The sequence below is a fragment of the Fukomys damarensis genome, unplaced genomic scaffold (assembly GCF_012274545.1).
Source record: "Fukomys damarensis isolate Sample0158 unplaced genomic scaffold, DMR_v1.0_HiC HiC_scaffold_17, whole genome shotgun sequence".
Lineage (NCBI taxonomy): Eukaryota > Metazoa > Chordata > Mammalia > Rodentia > Bathyergidae > Fukomys > Fukomys damarensis.
In genome coordinates, this window is record NW_022900929.1 from 34,600,669 (window position 1) to 34,620,102 (window position 19,434).

At 37.1% G+C, this 19,434-nt stretch overlaps 1 protein-coding gene across 17 annotated transcripts in view; it reads right to left on the reverse strand.

The window, feature by feature from the left end:
- The window catches only part of Mga (MAX dimerization protein MGA), a 139,794-nt gene that overhangs the window by 69,549 nt on the left and 50,811 nt on the right, over positions 1–19,434 (reverse strand). For all 17 annotated transcript variants that reach the window (XM_033764990.1, XM_033764989.1, XM_033764997.1 and 14 more), the window contains one exon: positions 17,509–18,636. In XM_033764990.1, the coding sequence (XP_033620881.1) occupies positions 17,509–18,569 (1,061 nt within the window). In that variant the 5' untranslated portion in view covers positions 18,570–18,636. The remainder of the gene's footprint in view (positions 1–17,508; positions 18,637–19,434) is intronic.

Below are 19,434 nucleotides of genomic sequence, written 5' to 3' on the forward strand. Positions count from 1 at the left end.
AAACCCTTCCAGAACCTTGATCTTGGACATCCCAGCCTCCAAAATTTTGGAAGAGAGTTTCTGATTCCTACACCAGTCAGTCAACCTATGAAAATGTTCTTATGGAGGCCTAGGAATACTAATATAACTACTTTAAAAAAAAAAAAAAAAGCAAAAAGATATAGCTGATGGCATTCTCAAAACCTAGCCACATCCATGATAAATTAAATGTAAATGAATAAAAGTTTAAAAATCAGTCTCCATATATGCTATTTAAGAATCATAATTTAGCCAGACATGGTGGCACGTCTATAATCCCAGCAGTTAGGAGGCTGAGGCAGGAAGACTGCTGTGACTTTGGAGCCAGCATGGGCTAACAGTTAAGTTCAAGGCCAGCCTGATATACATAGTGAGACCCTATCTTTAAAAATACATACATACATACAAACAAACAACAGGAAGAGTAGTTTTCCAGGAAAATGATGGAGTGGTAAGCAATAATCCAGCATCTTTGAGATTAACTTTCGAGAGCAAGAACAACTCACAGAGAAATTGAAGAGGCAGAACACAAAGCAGAAAACAGATACAACAGTGTACACTTCTCCTTGGCTCCTGGCTCCTGGCTCCTGGAGGGAAACGAGAGACTAAAAATCTACAAAGTGAAAGGACTTCAGAGGTGAACTGCAGGGAAAGCACAGGATTCTGCTCTAATATGAGTTCTTCGGTAGGAAACAGCTAGTGAGTAACTCCTGTTGAAGAGATATACCTGGAGAGAGTGCTTGTTTAGACAGCATTTCAAGGAAGGGTTGTTTGAACCCAGAACTCAGAGCCACTGCAGGTAGGCTTAACTTCAGGGCTGTCAGTGTTACGTTTCCACAGTGATGGAGTGAGAGACAGCCACAGGAGACAGTCATGATCTGGAACCTACATTCAGGCTGGCAGTTTGAGCGAGAAGACACAGGCCCCACCCCAACAGCCAGAGGTCAGGTTCAGCCACTACTCTGGATTTCAAAGTCATAGCACTGATGCCCTTAACCTAAGCCTGCTGGTGCTTGTATCCAGCACAGATCTGGGATCTAACTGCCTTCTTTATCTACTAGCATGAGCAGGGACGTGTCCTGATTTGGACAGTGCTCCAAAATTGTAGATCCTGGAAGAAACTTCAATATCACAGAGAAAAAAAAATTTTAACTGTATGTGCCATTTTCTTGTTTTTGTTCATTCTGTTGTTGTTTCTTCTTTCCTTTCCTACTTTATGCTTCAGTTTATTAGGGCTTGGGGAATTTTCCTTTGTCCCTCTTCCTTGCTTATCTCTAGCTTCTATTTTTTGTTCTTCTCCCTTTAAATATTTTCTCCCTTTTAATTGTTTATCTCTTATTTTTACTCAATTTTTTTCTCTTGCATCTATTTCTCATTGGGGTTTTTTCTCTTATAGTCATATAGTTCTATAAACATTCTACTACTTATGTATCACTTCTCTCTCCTCATATCATACAGTTTTCAAACATTTCCTCATGTATTCTCCTTCTCAAACTCTATATCTTTAATAGTACATAAAGCTTCACTAATCTTTCTATAGTTAAATCTATTAAATTATTGAATTATTTTCTACCATTAGCAGAGATACAACTGTCACTTTAGTACATATTAGCTAAAAGTCAACACCTGAGTTGTTTTAAAAAGTAGACCACAATTGCGGGTTCCTTCATTAGGGTCAAGGATACTATATAACTGGTTCTTATGGTATGTTATTATCCAATTTGTCCTGCATGACACTACTGTGTCTTATTTGCTAGATATTACCAGGGTTGTATACCTGTTGCTATTTCTCTGTAAGAACCATTTAGATTACTGTTGTGACATTTAACAATACTACAGTCCATTTCCAGAAAACTATGGAGTTAGGCTAATTACATTACATCTTCCTTTCCCAAATTAACCGAGGTGACTAGATCTTGGGCCTAACACAAAGGACTATACTTAGCCACAGCCAAAGTACATCACTGAAAACTGACTAAGGAGATCTCTATACTAGCTAACAAAGTCTTTACACTATAAGAATCCACAAGCCTCACCACAAAATACAAAAACACGAGATAACAAGCAACAAAATACTTCCCAAAACTCCCAACTCCCTCAAAGTCAATACAGTGGGCACCAAAAGGGCAGAACAATATAATCCACACATCTGAATTACTTGAAAGTGTAACAGAGATTAGAAAACAGATCGAGGTGGTACTCAGCAGGATCAGAGATCGCTGTGAGTTCAGGACTATAATTCTAATGGGTTTTCCATTATATGTGATTTATTGCTTTCTCTAATAGCTTTTAAGATTTTCTCTCTATGTTGAACTTCTGGTATTTTGAGCAGTATGTGGTGTGGAGAGATTCTCTTCCTCACTCTCTTTCTGGCCTCAAACTCCCCATAATCCTTTTTCCCAAGTGTTGGGATTATAGGTGTACACCATTACATCTGGCCATGTGTAGAGGTTCTCTCATGGTCATGACTATTTGGGGTTCTATATGCTTCACTTACCCTGTATGTTTATTTATTTCCCTATATTTGGGAAGGTTTTTTTTTGCCATTTTCTATGAATGGCACATTTTTATGCCATTTGTATTGCTTTTTCCTTTGTTTCTTAGTCATCTTTGTATCATCTATCATATGCTGAATCCATTTTTTACATTCTCTTGTTTTCAAGGTGTCTTTGTTTCTCTGGTTTTTTTTTTTTTTTTTTTTTGTTTTTTGCCGGGGGTTTACCTGGAACTCACTGTGTAGCCCAGGCTGGTCTTGAATTCACAGCGATCCTCCTGCCTCAGCCTCCGGAGTGCTGGGATTACAGGTGTGCACTACCACGCCTGGCCTCAAGGTGTCTTTGTCTCTGATTCTGAAATTCTGTCCTTAACATTTGTCATGTCTGCTGCCTTATTTTCAATACAGGGTCTCACTATGTGGTTGAGACTGACCTGGAACTCACTATGTAGCCCAGGCTGGCCTCAAAATCATGGCAATCCTCCTGCATCAGTCCCCCAAGTGCTAGGATTACAGGTGTGTGCCACCACACCCAGCTAATTAATGAAATTGAGATAAACACATAAACATACACACAAAAGATTCAATATAGGGCCAGGGATTTAGCCCAGTGGTACCACGTCTGCCTCACAAGCACAAGTTCCTAAGTTTGAACCTTGGTACCAAAAAAAAAAAAAAAAAGTCGAAGAATTGAAGAGTTGGTTCTCTGAAAGAACAAAATAAAACAGATAGACCCTCAGTCAATTTTACTAAAATAAGGAAAGAAAACGATAACTACAGGCCCATGTCTTTAATGAATATTGATACAAAAGACCTCGATAAGATACTACTGGCAAATAGAATAAAGCAAGCAAATCATCAAAAAGATCATACATCATGACCAAGTGATATTCATTCCAGAGATGCACAGATACTTCAACAGATAAAAATGATAAATTTAATACACCATGTAAATAAATAGAAGCGAAGACAAAAATCACATGGTCATCTTAATAGATGCAGAAAAAGGCATTTGACAAAATCCAACATCCACTCATAATATAAACCCTAAAAAAAATAGGTATAGAAGATCTTCATCTCAATCTGATAAAACCAATCTATGACAAACTAAGGGCAGTATCACACAGAGAGAAGCTGAAAGCTTTCCCTCTAAAATCAGAACAAGTATGTCTACTATCATCACTCCTGTTGAATATAGTTCTCAAAACATTAGCCACAGCAATTATACAAGCAAAGTACTACGGATAAGGAAGGGAGGAGGGGGTGAAGGGAGGTCAGGGGTAAGGGGAAAAAATGAGAACCAAGACCTGTCACGTAAAGGTACAAGATCCCAATAAAGGGCTGGGGATTTAGCCCAGAGGTTCCGCTGCTTGCCTTGCAAGCACAAGGACCCGAGAGTTAAACCCCGGTACAAAAAACAAACAACAACAACAAGAAAAAGATCCCAATAATGAATGTAACTGTACTGTATACCTAAAATCTACCAATAAACTCAATGAGGAAAAAAAAAGTACTATGGATAGGAAAGGAAGAAGTTAAATTACTATTATTTGCAGGTGACATGATCCTCTACATAAAAGACTCCAAAAATCCACTAAGACTCCTAGAATAAGTAAATTCAGCAGCACAGCAGGATACAAACTCAAAACTTAAAAACTAATAGCATTCCTATACACAGGTAACAAACTCAGAGAGAGAAATGAGGCCAACAATACTTTTGATAAAAGCACCAAGAAAAAATGAAATACTTAGGCATTAACCTAACCAAGAAAATGAAAGACCTCTACAATCAAAACTACAGTATTCTAGGGGCCGGGGATTCAGCTCAGTGGTGCCACTGCCTGCACCTTGCAAGAGCAAGGTCCTAAGTTCAATTCCCAGTACAAAAAAAAAAAGCTTACAGTATTCTAAAAAGAAGATCAAAGGAGACATCAAAAAATGGAAAGATATCCTCTGCCTGAATGAGCAGAACCAATATGCTTCCAAAACTGTTACATAAATTTAACACAATCCCAATAAAAATGCCAACACCATTCTTTACAGAACTAGAAAAAGTAATCCTAAATTCATATGGAATCAGAAGAGACCTAGAATACCACAGCACAAACAATTCTGAGCAACAACAAGGGCAAGGCAGGGGGCATTATAACCCTAGACTTCAAAATTATACTACAAAGATGCAGGGATAGAGACAGCAGGACATGGCAAAAAAAAAAAAGAAGAAAAAGAAAACAGACTTGTGGATCAATGGAACAGAAGAGAGGATGCAGAAACAATTTAGGAACACTCAGCAACTTTGATTTGACAAAGGGGTCAAAAACTTTTGCTGGAGGAAAGAGACTCTAACTGAAATCAAAATCGATCAAAGATCTAAATATTAAACACAGAAACAATCTGCTGGAAGATAAAACAGGTAAAAATCTTAAAGATGGGCATAGGAAAAGCCTTTCTGAACATAAACCCAGTTGTAAAAGAAATAATACCAAAAATTAACAAATGGAATTACACCAAATTAAGTCTTCTGCACAGCAAAGGAGCCACAACCACAATCAAAATGAAGAGACAATCTACAAAATGGGGGGAAAAAAAATCCCAACTATTCCTCAGCCAAAGAGCAAACATTCAGAATGTATAAAGAACTCAAACAAAATAGACCACCTCCCAAATTTAAAGCCCCAATCAAAAAATGGGCATCTGGGCCAGGGTATTTAGCTCAGTGGGCGCACCACCTGCTTCGCAAGCGCAAGGACTCAAGTTCAATCACCAGTATCAAAATGAGGGGGGGGGGCATCTGAAATGTACATCAGATGAAAAGTACAAATGGCCAATAAATACATGAAGAAATGTCTAACATCACTGCCCATCAGAGAAACACAAATTAAAACAACACTGAGATTCCTTCTTACTCCAGCAAGAATGGCCATCATGAAGAAAATGCTGAAGAAGCTGTGAGGGGAAAAAATGAACCCTTCCTCATTGTTACAGGAGTACAAACTGGTACAACTACTATGGAAATCACTATGGAGAGTCTCAAAAAACTAAAAGTAAAAATTCCACTTCACCCAGCTATTCCCCCTTCAAGATATCTTCCCAAAAGAATTATACACATATTATAATGTCATATACACACCCATGTTTATAGCAGCACAATTCACAGTAGCAAAATATTGGAAACAGCCTATATATCCATCAACAGATGAATGGATAAAGAAAATGTGATATTTATACACAATGGAGTACAATTTTGTCACAAAGAAGGATAAATTAGTCCTTCCTGGGAAAATAGGTGCACCTTGAGACCATAATATTAAGTGAGGTAAATCAGACACACAAGCATAAGCAACATGGTTTCTCTTATACAAGAAACACATTATAAATAAAATGCAAAATAAAAGACAATAGAAAGGGCCAGGAGTGTAGCTCAGTGGTTCCATTGCCTGCCTCACAAGTGCAAGGTCCAGAGTTCGATCCCCAGTACCAAAAAAAAAAAAAGACAATAGAAAAAAAGCTACTGTAATCCAGCTTGGCCAATGTGCCTAAAGCCTACAGTATAATTATCTTACATGTTTTATGGGGTTTTTTTTTTTTTGCCTGTTAGTTTGGCTGTTAATCTGTGTTTTTGATAACTGACTTAATAGACATAAATTTGATGCTGGCAAAAAAAATTCTTTTTAAAAAACAGGGATGAAGGGGAAGGGGAAAATAATTAAAATGTGCTATGTTCGAGCGCCAATTCCCCACAATGAATATAATCATTATGTACTGCAAACATGTACTAATAAAAAAACTAAAAGTAAGTTATTAAATTCAAGGCCACAGATTGAGACTAAAAAGAGGGAGAAATATAAACCTGCAAGACTAATCAGAGATTAGTCAGTGATTGGGTTTCTTCTGATTAGTCCCGAGTTCAATACCTGGTACCAAAAAAAAACCAAAAAAGCCAACATGTGTATAATACATTCTTTCCAATATGCATGAAGTATCAATCAAAACAAAGTAGATGTTGGCCACTAAAGTAAACCCTTAATAGCTTCAAAGATTTTTAAGTCATTATGTTCAATTACAACAATGGAATCAAACTATGAATCAATAGCAAACATCACTATAATGAAATTTGTAGAATATATATAAAGTTTTGCTCAGAGTCCAATAGTTTTAAATACAGAGTCAGCCAAAAAAAATGTATACATACTTCAGGGAAAGAAAAACTTGTATAAATATTTTAATACTACATTTATCGAGACAGCATAAAAATCCTAACGTGAATGTGGACAAAACAGTTGATTTACTAGGAGTCAATGTCTGGTGTGTATTAAATATTTATACAAGCTTTTATTTTCTTGAAGTGTATAAAAAAATTTTTTTGCAGTCTCTGTATATTAAGGAAAAGATTAAAATCAACTCAGGAGTTGATAAATTTTTCTTCCTGTTAAGGTTAAATAGTAAAACTTCTAAGCTTTGAAGTCTATACAGTATTACAACTTTTCAACTTTGCCACTGTAGCATAGAAGCCAGATAATACATACACAAATAAATACAGCTGCACAAACTAATAAATTTAGCAAGGTCACCAGATACAAGGTCAATACCCAAAAGCCAACTGTATTTCTCTTTACTGTAAAAAAATGGCAAACTATTGGGCACTCAATAACTGCCGTGCTTATTAGCTGCAGGGCTAGGGATTGAATCTAGGGCCTCTGCACTAAGCTACATTTCTAGCACTTCTTCATTTTTTATTTGAGACAAAGCCTCACTGAGTTGCGCCCAGCTAGGCTTCAATTTGAGAGCCTCCTGCTTTAACCTCCCAGAGTGCTGGCATCACAGGTTTGTGCCAACACACCCAGCTTGGAATTCTTCCTGTTCTGTAAAAATGAAGCTGTACCTTAGTTTATACTGCATTAACTGCTTTCACATCTTGAGGAATTAAACTTGCTTAAACTCTCAGATTTTCTATCTTCCAATAAAAACTTTATGCATTATGAATAAAGAAACTTAGTGTGAGAATTTCACAAACAATTCCTTGTATTTCATTCTTCTAAGATGTCTCTTTTCAAATAAATTAGGTGGAACAATACCTAAACAAGAATATGGGCAAAATCAAAGAATTTATACACTTAAACTTTAATTTTAATTGCCTGGGCAAATTAGTGAGAACTTTTCTCAAAATAAAAAAGAGCCAGGGAATGTAGCTCAGTACAAAAGCCCTGGGGTTGAATTCCCAGTGCTATAAGGGGGGGGGGGCAGGGATTTAGCTCAGTGATTTGGCTGCCTGCCTCACAGGTACAAGGTCCCGAGTTCAATCCCTGGTACAAAAAAAAGGGGTGGGAGCAATGTGCTACTAACCCTATATATCAGACCACAGAAGCCACCCTAACACATATTAAGAAAGCTTTAAGTACAAACCTGCTAATATAATGAAGATAAGGTATAACTACTTAGGGTACACAGTACCTGTATCATAAAGCCTTCCATGAAACAGGTGCTTGATTTAACAGAAAAGAAATCTATGGGGAAAAGAGAATGTATAGGGCCAGGGATTTAGCTCAGTGGTTCCACAACCTGCCTTGCAAGTGCAGGGACCAGAGTTCGATCCCCGGCACCCCAAAAAAAAAAGAGAGAGAAAGAACGTATAGAACAAAATAAAGGAGCTCTTGAGAATCAAATTCTGTTATCTACAAGAAATGTTCAATAGGCTGGGATGTAGCCCAATGTACAGAGCTTACCCTAGGATGCGTAAAACTCTGGGTTTACCCCCAATACTGAAATAAAAAAGAAAAAAGAGGGAGAGGGAGGCAAGGAAACAGGAAGAGGGAAAAGGGAGAGAGAACAAAGGAGAAAAGACAAAGGAGAATGGCAGACAGACTAGAGGTGTAACTCAGTGGCTGAGTATTTGCCTAGCATATGTAAGGCCTTCAGCTGATTCCCAGCATACCAAAGGTGGGATATTTTACTAGAAAAAAATTACACAGCTAAAAGCTGAAAAACTAAGTTCTAGGAAGAAAAGAGAAGGTAAAGCAAGTGGTTTACCATAAGTAGTTTATTTTTCATAAGTAATTTATTTAAACTTTTAAAACTGTTCATGGACTTACTGTGTAATGAATTTGTCTGATCTTTTTCCAAACTTCCTAGAACAGGGCTTTAAAATACTTGAAATTCTTGAATGACAGAAGAGTCTTTGTTTATTCCTGAGCCCTCTAATTCCTATATGAGTTTATGCTAATAAAATGACTCATGGCAGGCCCCTAAATAGATGGAAATGGTCACTAAAAGGACCCACACTTCGATTAGAAGATTGTGATTTGAGCCACCTCAACCCTTAGAAAAGGGAAACTGGAGTTTCAATCACATGATCAATAATTTAATCAATTACCCCTATATAATGAAATCCTAACAAAAATTCTGGACACTGAAATTCAACAGTTTCCTGGTTAGTGAACTAGGAAAGTGCCAGAAGAGTAATGCACCCATGTGGTTCCATAAAGAAATAGCACAGAAGTCATGTACAACATCCTCCCAAACATCATCTTTTGTGTCTCTTTATTCCTAATCTTCATTTTTTACAAATAAAACTGTAGTCCTAAATGTAATGCCTTGAGTTCTGTCAGTCACTCTAGCAAATTAGTGAATCTAAGGGAATATTGTGGGAATCTCCAGATGTGTAGCCAAGTGGTCAAAAATGCAGGTAATCTGGGGTCCCCAGTTGTAACTGGTGTCTAAACGAGGAGCTCTCTTGAGGATCATACTCTTAAATCTGTGGAGTCTAACATTAACTCTACATTAGTGTCAGAAAAGAACTACAGTATACCAAGTATGGTTGAAATAGAATGTAATAGTCCCCCCTTAACTGTGGTTTTCTTTCCAGTTTGTTACCCAGTGATCAGTTAAGTCCAGAAACATTAGGTGAAAAATTCCATAAACAATTTTAAAATTTTGCCAGGCATGGTGGTGCACACTTCTAATCCCAGCACCTGGGAGGCTAAGGCAGGAGGATTACCTCCAGTTAGTTCAAGGCTACACAGTGAGTTCAAGGCCAGCCTGAACTACATAGTAAGACCCTGTCTCAAAAAGCCAAATAATAATTATTAAAGTCCTAAATAATTTCATAGCATATTATGGTGTTTCATTTTTATTATTAATCTTTTATACATTAAGCTTTATTATAGTTACATACAGAGGAAAAATCTCAGTATATAGTTTGATATACTCAAGGGTTTGAGATTATGGGTTTGGTTTTTTTTTTTTGTAAGTGTGTTTTGTTTGTTTTTGAGATAGGGTCTCACTCTGTAGTTCAGGCTAGCCTTGAATTCTCTACGTAGCCCAGGCTGACCTCAAACTCACAGCAATTCTCCTGGCTCAGGGAGGGTCTGGGATTACAATGAATGTCTTAGAATGTATTCCCTGTGGACAATAAGAGACTACTATAGCACTATTTTCACTTTTTTCCTTTTTTTCACCCCAGTCCTATAGATTGTACCCTTGATGCTTTGCCAATGAGCTACAACCCCAGATGTTTTCCTTTTGAGATAGGATCTTGCTAAATTGCTCATGCAGGACTTAAACTTACAATCCTCCTGCCTCAGCCTCACTCAGTGCTAGGATTATAGGCATACACCACTGCATCATGTTTTCTGTTTGTTTTCAAGACAGGGTCTCATCAAGTAGTCTGGGTAGGCCTTGAACTTGCAATCCTCCTGCCTCAGGTTCCTGAGTGCTGGGATCAGGTATGTGCCACACCAGCTATTTAATTTTTAAAGTAATGTGTACCCTACAAAAATTACTAGCAATAAATTAAGTCTAACAAAAGCAAAACTGGAAGGATGCTGCAACAATAAATAATAAAACTGAATACAATCTAGAGATAAAAGAATAAAAACATCATAGAAGTTTAGAATCAATAAAGAGTATCTGTAGAAAAAGGTCACACTACAGAGGTGGCCTATGAAAGGGTCACAGGCAGTTACCATTATAAAGCTATACTGGAAAAAAAGATAATAACAAACCTGATTTTGGCCTTATGGATAGAAAAACTGACCAAGGGAAGAGAACAATAACAAAGACAGTCATGCATACAATCAGCCCAGTGACAATGGCTACAAGGTGCTCGACTTTATCATTAGATAAATATAAATTAAAACCATAACACTCCAGCTTTTAACATTTCTTCTGTTCAACACAATCATAGAAAATCTAACTAGAACAATTAGACAAGAAAAATACACTCATAGGGCTGGGGATTTAGCTCAGTGGTTCTGCCGCCTGCCTCGAAAGTGCAAGGACCTGAGTTCAATCCCCAGTACCAAAAAAAAAAAAAATACACTCATAGCACCCACAAAGAACAGTTCAAAATGCCCGCTGGACCTGAAACTATAGATACTGCAAAACCCTCCATATACATACTATATTTTCTCTTATACATATATAACTATGATGAAGTTGAGTTCATAAGTTAGTCATAGTAAGAAGTTAGCAACATAAACTGATAATCACTTATAACATATTGTAATAAAGGTTACGTGAATGTTTTCCTAAAAGTACCCTATCCTGTACTCTCCCTTTTTGTGATGACATGAGATGACACAATGCTTGTGTGATGAGATGGAGGTGAAAGATGCAGGCATATTGCCAGTAGCATGAGGATCCTATAAAGTTTAACTGAACTCAAGAACTACACTATCTCCACAGATGTGACATTAAGAGATCTGACTGTCAGCTGACTGTCAGCAAGTAGCATATACCTCTAGGATATGGACAAAGAAATTCACAAACCTGGCAGGACAGTATTAGATTTCATCATACTACTCACAAAAGTGTGCAATTTAAAAAGGAGAGGGGTTTGCTAGAGATCGAGCCCTTGTCATTTATGCTAGACAAGCCCTCTACCACTGAGCTACACTCCCAGCCCAAATTTTGTTTATTCTCAAATTTTCCATGTAGTATTTTCAGACATGATTTACCACGGGTACCTAAAACCAAAGAAGGCAAAACTACTGTTAGCAAGGAACTACTATAAAGGACACTCAAACTGGAAAGCAGAAATCTGTATTCATAGCATAATCTTATAAATAGAAAACTTTAAAAGAATTTACACACACTCCAAAAAATATATACATGAAAACCTGTTTACATATGCACATACACTCAGTTAAAGAATTTCAGTGAAGTTGAATACAAAAATTGACACAGAGCCGGGCATGGTGGCGCATGCCTTTAATCCCAGCACTTGGGAGGCTTAGACAGGAGGATTGCTGTGAGTTCGAGACCAGCATGGGCTACATAGTTCCAGGTCAGTCTCAACTACATAAGTGAGACCGTGTCTCAAAAAAGCAAAACAAAACAAAACAAAGCTTGATACACAAAAAGCTTCAATTGTATTTCTATGCTCTGTGCAATATGCAATAAAAAAACTAGATTGGGCAACACAAAAAGAAAATCAAAGCTAGATGTGGTGGCACACCCCTATACATTCAGATACTCAGAAGACTGGGGCAGGAGGAATGCAAGTTTCAGGCCAGAGAAGAGAGGAAAGAGAAAAGAGAAGAGGAAGGGGAGAAAAAGGAAGAAAGAAAAGGGGGAAAGAGAGAGGAAGGGACAAGAAAAAAAAGGAAAAGAAAGTGAAAAAATTTAGAATGAGTGAAAACTACCTGTTGAAGAATTTTGGCAATAAATAAAAGACCGTGAAAAAAATGAAGTACTGTAGGTTATGATTCATGACAGACACAAAAGCAAGACTAAAAAAGACTATTTCTCATAAATTTTAAAAAAAAAGCTGAAGAAACAGAAAGAAACTGAAAATCCCGGAAAAAGCATACTGGAAAAACACCAACTCTTGATAATAAGAAAATTAATTTTTCTTTTCTTTTTTTTTTTTCCTTTTCTTTTAAAGACAGGATCTTGCTATGTAGCCCAGGTTGGCCTTGAGTTCCCTAAGTAAATCTAGCCTACAAACTAGGGATCTTCCTGCCTCAGCCACTTAAGTGCTGGGATTACAGGCATGCTGGCCGAGAAAATCTAATTACTAGGCCAGGCGTGGTGGTCCAACATCAGTAATAATCTCAGCACTCAGGAAAGTTTGAGGCCAGCCTGGCATACAGAGTGAGTTCAAGGCTAGCCTGAACTACAGTGAGACCCTGTCTCAAAAAAAAAGGGGGAGGATATTTCTAATTTACTCAAGAAGTTTCATTCATTGATATTATTCAGATTTTAGTCAAGTATAAAAATTCAAATATCATCCTGGATTGAGGAAATCAGTATCAAATAAAACAAAATCTTTACTCTCATGAATCTTATAATGAGAAAATGACAGGGCAAATGAGTTTAAAAAGAAAAATTATGACAGAAGTTACAAGGATTCTAAACAGACAAACTGATTAAAAATTAAGGTAATGCACACATGCCTGTAATCCCAGCACTCAGGAGACTAGGGCACAATTTTGAGCTGAAGACCAGTGTGGACTACAAAGTGATTTCAAGATATATATCAAGAAAGAACATCTAAGGCAGGGACTATAAAGAGGAAAGGGTCTAGCATGGAAATAAACTGAGATTGCTGAGGTACAGCAAACTTGGAAAATACTGTATGGTACAAGAGAGATAACACCAAAGTAATAGGCAAACAGCCTTTAAGTGCAATAAAAAGCCACTGAAGAATATTTATTCAAAGAATGACATAATTTGACTCACATTTTCCAAAGAACATTTTATCTGCAAAAGCATGAATTAATAAGAAAAAAAAACATCTATTTGGGAAACTAGTTTAATGTTATACAGTGAGAATGGTGTTTTGAACCACAATAGAAGCAAAAATGATATAAAATTTGAGACTCAGATACTTATGGAGGAGGGGTACTAAATGGTTACAACCTTCAAGAATGTGATTTAGTAATTTGTATCCCTCTGACTATATTATTAAAAACTAAATTTTTGTATTTTCAAGAGTATAAGAAAATATGCATAAGATATTTTACTGAAGCATTATTTTTAACGGCTAAAAAACTTAATCTCAAGATCCACCAACAGCAGCCTGACTAAATCCATCTTATAGGATGTAGTCTTTTAAACATTACTGAGTTAGGGTGTGCACTTAAGGAAAAAATAATTCTAATTTTTGCAAAACTTTTCATAAAGGCCTAATCTTGGCGTTCATGAATTATTTTCCCTATCAAACCAGAATAATTTACTCTATACCAGTGACGGTGAACCTTTTAGAGCTTTCAATGATAATGAACAGCCAGCTGCAGCACGCATGTTATTGGGTTTGCCAGCACTACTCTCTACTAATCTCATTCACCTGTTTCTGATGCACTTTCTTGGAAGAAAAAGTATCTACCCAAAGCAGTAGTATACAATCAACCAACAAAATGTGAAAGCATCAGAACACTATGCAAACCACAGAAGAGCTGAATAATCTGTGAATATATACTTTGCAAATATGTGCAAGATCCACTAATGCAGGAATTTGGGGTCCAAAACACTACCTAAAACCGGGTGTTCAGTCATATTTGGTGAACAACTGAATAAAAAAGAGCAGAAATCCTAAAAGGCTGCAAATATTTTTACCAAAATGTTTGAAAGAAAATCATATAACGCAAGCAAGAATTAATTCTACCCCCTATAATGATTTTTTTTTAAAGGTGGAAGAGTAGGAAAATAAACAAAAATGGAGAGGGCAAAGATACAGATCAACTAAGAAATAAGCAGTCATCCAATAAAAAAGTGAGAAGTTGGGTGTTGTGGCACACGCCTGTGATTCCAGTACACTGAGAGGCTAAGGCGGGAAAATCTCAAATTTTAGCTCAGCCTGGGCAATCTGGTGAGACTCTACCTCAAAATAACAAATAAAATATGGGCTGTGGACACAGTTCAATATGAAGATCCTGGGTTTAATCCCCACATATCACAAAATAAAAACAGTAACAGCAGAAATAATAGAACGACTCAAAACAAGAAAACTATTACTATATGTATTGACAAAGATGAAGGAACAGGAACCAGGAAAAGAAAACACAGAAGGAACAGAAACTCTCAAACACTGTCGGTGATAAAATCAATTTGGAAAACTCTGAGGGTATCTACTAAAAGTAAAACTATGGCTACCCTATGCCCCAGTGAGACTACTCCTAGATACAAAACAAGAAGAAATTAGTGTATGTGTCCACCAAAAGTCATGCACAAGGTTATTCACTACAAGCCCGCAAGCCAACTATGGTGGTGAACACCTGCAATCCCAGCATTTAGGAGGCTGGGATAGGAGGATCACTGTGAGACCAGCCTGGACTACCTACTGAGTTCAAGGCAGCCTGAACTACACAGCAAGACGTTGGCTAAAAAATTAATTAATTAATTAATTTCACTGCAGCTTATTCATAACAATCAAAAACTAGAAACAATCCAAATGTCTACCAGCAGAATGACTTAATAGAAGGCAAAAGTAATGCACATATTTCCAATCTGAACTATTATTGTAGCTGATGTGAACAGGTTTTTTGAGAGACAGGTTTCTCCCTATGTAGTTCCGGCTGGCCTTGAACTCACTAGGTAGCCCAGGCTGACCATGAACTCTTAGCAATCTTCCTGCCTCAACCTTCCAAGTGCTAGGATTACAGGAGTGCACCACCAGGCCCAGTAAGCTTTTTAGGTTAAAAATTTCAGGAGTCAGCTTGAGCTCTAGGTATGACACTAAGAAAGCTGAAAAAATTTTAAACTAAGGTACCATTAGCTTTAAAAATAATCTGTGCTGAGGGCCAGGGATTTAGCTCAGTGGCACTATGCCTACCTCACAAGCACAAGGTCCTGAGTTCAATCCCCACTACCAAAAAATCATCATCATCATCATCATCATCATCATCATCATCTATGCTGAAATGGTGGCACATGGCTGTAGTTCCAGACTTGGGAGGTTGTGGTGAGAGGATCACTTGAGCCCAGGAGTTCAACGTCAGCCTGGGCAAAATAGCAAGATGCCATCTCAAAAAAATAAAAATAATCATTCTTTCATGGAAGCAGAGCTCAAAGTCATAGATATGACTACAACAGCATACTACTGGAAAATAAGCATCATTTTTTTGTGTGTAATCGCATCAGTTACTGTCTATAATAAACACATATGGCCCTTCCAGGTAACAGAATTCCTTTGCATTCCAGCCTCCAAAGGAATCTTTTTTTTTGTACTGGGGACCAAACTCAGGTCCTTGCATTTGTGAGGCAGGTAGCAGAACCACCATCCAAAGGAATCTTAAAGTTTAAACTAACCAATGGCAGATTAAACTTTGGGATAATAAGTATAAAAATATAATAACTGGTGGGCTCAGGATGTAGCACAATATATTTTAATTGGTAGTCAACTGTGTAAATTTTTTAGTCGATCAGAATGATTACTGTGATTGGAGAATAAAGCACTAAAGATGGCATCCATTAGTTGCCAACTACGAACAAAACAGTGAAAAGCATAAACTGAAAAAAATCTTCCCACCTGACAAAAAATTCTGTGCACAGAGTAGCATTTATTCCTCCTGCAACAACCACTAGAAAAAGCAAAGCACAAACTTGCCCACAAAGAAAGCTAGGGATTTCATGAGCATGGAGATTCCAAATTCAATGGACAGCAGCTGTTAATGGGACACAAACAAGAAAGGAAAGGCAAAGGTAACAAGTAAACTGGGATTTACTTCTGAACTTGAAGTCTTAACATTCAAAATGAGTCAAGTTGAAATAAAAATAAACATCATTATTTACAAGTCAAGATACAGCAAAAACTAAAATCTGTTGAAAGATGAATGCATAAAGAAAATGCAATACAAGCTGAGCACCCCTAATCCAAAAAAAATTTTTTTTGAGACAAGGTCTTGCTTTGTAGTCCAAGCTGGCCTTGAACAGGTTGGCCTTGAATTCAACGATCTTCCTGCCTTGATCTCTCCAGTGCTGGGATTACAAGTGTTATCACAACATCCAGCAGAAATCAAAAACTTCTTGAGCACCAGCAAACCTTCAAAAAAAACCTTTGAACTCTAGAGTATTTTAGACTTTGGAGCTTTTCCAATTGAGGATGCTCACAGTGAAGTCTATGAAAGTATTCAAAAACTAGAAAACTCTAAAACACATCCAGTGCTAAGCACATCAAATAAGGAATGGTGGGTGTGTGTGTGTGTGTGTGTATTTGTAATAGAATACTATTCAGCCTTTAAAAATGAAGGCAATCCTGTCAGTTGTAACACAGGTGAACCTGGAGAACATTATTATTCATGAAATAAGGAGGATACACAAAGACACTACAGTAACTGCAAATGAACTGCGAACTATTCATAAAGTATGCATGGTGCTGGATCGGGAAGATGGGGAGATACTGCACTTGGGTACAAAGGTTTGATTATACAGGATGTTTTTTAAAAAGAAATATATGCAATTTTCATATGTAATAACCTTCAATTTTAGTTGGGCAATTTAAGTTTACTTTTTTTTTTTTTTTTTTTTGGTACTGGGGATCAAACTCGGGTCCTTGCACTTGCAAGGCAGGCAGCAGAACCACTGAGCTAAATCCCTGGCCCTAAGTTTACTTTTAATCTATTTTGTGCCTCTGATAAATTTGATTAGTTATAATTTGAAGGTATTTCCTCTTCTCAATCATGAATTGTCTATTATACTAGCAAGGAATATTCTAAATGTAAATGAATAAAAGATCTCCATTTATTTGCCCACAATTCTGGATCCTGAGCTTAAACGACATTATAGAATAATAAACTGTACTTTACAGAACGTAAAAACAATTTTGTTCTATTTACTAGGGTCTTACATCTATCAACATCTGTATCATTTCACAGGATCAATGGGTTAAATCCAAAATCTAGCCTACCTCGATTTTTCTTTAATCTTTTTTTTTTTTTTTTTTTGGTACCAGGGATTGAACTTGGGTCCTTGAGCTTGCGAGGCAGGCAGCAGAACCACTAAGCCAAATCCCCGGCCCTAATCTTTCTTTAATCTTTAAGAACAAAATTATTACTTACCTTTCAGAAATCTCTTGCTTCAATTGAGGAACTTCAAGTGCTGAATCAGTATCCACAAAACCAAGAAAGTCTTGTTTTATGTTAAGGGGAGGATTCTCCAAACCCTTGCCTGATGTTTCATGATCCCTTGACATAGGCTCAAAATCACTTGGATGTATTTCTGATCCCTCACCTTCTGGAAGACGGACCCGTTGACCAGGAGAACCAGTAACACTATTACCTTCTTGGTCAGAGCTATTCTTTTGTTTTCCATCTCTGAGGGGTTTACTATTCAGCCCATCATCCCGAAAACCTTTGGCAAATGGATTGTAATCTATTTTCAACTGGGTAATCTGAATGTTCTGATAGGCTGTTACTGCAAAGAATTCAGTCTGTGGGAAAGTAAAAGTGTGGACACCAGGGCCATTTAATTGTATCACTTCTGTAGCCTTTTCCGCAGGCACCAAATGAAGTCTTGGTAGGTAGCGATGCATAGAGTGCAAGATAATATGCCCTTCTTGGTCCAATGTATTGTTGGTAAGTTTGAGTTTATAGAAAGATACTGGTTGATGCATCCAATAATGACCTGTGGAAGGAGATTCTGGATGAATGAAAACCCTTCCCAAAACATGGGGCTCAGCCTTCCCACTGGGTTCCCACCAACGACCATTCCACTTATAGCGATGGTTATCCACAGGAGAAATATCCATGACAAGGATATACTTTAAATTTGAATCTAAGCCTGTTATCCAATAGCGACAATAAGGAAACATGCGTCTTCCCTGCTTGGTCAGAATCATCTCCGTGCTTCGATTATGGAACTCATTCCACATACTATTGTTATCGAGGGTGACAGTGATTCTTCCCACAGTACAATCAGCTGGAAGGCAAATCTTCCCTTTAGATTTTCCTGGCGATGACACCTTACTAGCCAAAGCACAAGCATCCCGATTGGTAACCAAAATTCCTTGATCAGTTTTGCCATTTCCTGGCTGTTTTAGGATGACAAAGAAAGTAGGTGCTGCTCCTGCCACTGTCCCACCATCTTGATTAGCCAATATAATCTGCTGTTTCTCCTCCATGATTCCAGTGGGAAACTCAGTGGTAAAATAACTGTAGTCACCACATAGTCACAGTGGCCTTCCCATCCTACAAACAAGCAAATACAAGAAACAAAAATCTTTAATGAATATTTTACTTAAAAAACTACAAGAATGACCATCATCTCCAAATATTCCAAAATTCTTCTAAGATAATCTTTATACCTTTCTTTCAATCACTTAAAGATAGTCATTACAGACTATTTAATCATTCTAATCTTTTTTCCTTAGTGTTTTTTATTGTTTTTGTTGTTGTTGTTTTGAGACAGGGTCTCATTATGTAGTTCAGACTGACCTTGAAACTCATCATGGAGCCCAGGCTGTATCCAACTTGTGGCGATCCTCCTAACTCAGCCTCCTAACTCAGCCTCCTAAATGCTGGGATTAAGGCATGCAGTACCATACCCCGCTCAATTCTAATCATTTTTAACTTTATTTTAATCTAATACAGTCATAACTCAAACCCTCCAAAAAATTCACTAAAAAATCTTATAATTTCACACAAAAAGCAGTGAGTGTATTCCCTTTAGAAAACCCATATAAAAAATAAACAAATTTAAATAGATAATTTGCACTTTAAAAAGATTCCAACACTTCATGAACTTGCCAAAGATTCCTTTATATAGCATGTGCTTTTCCAATAGGTGAAAAAAATCCACTTCCATTCCACATAGCTAACTGTACAGAATTATTTCTATATTACATGGTGATGGTGCTAACGTGAACTCATAAATAGGTGAGAAGCTATATTATTAATATACAGATTTAAATAAATCATGCTAAATCACTGGAACTTGCTGAAAAAAATTCCTGATTTACCTAATATTTAACTTTTTTTTTTTTTTTT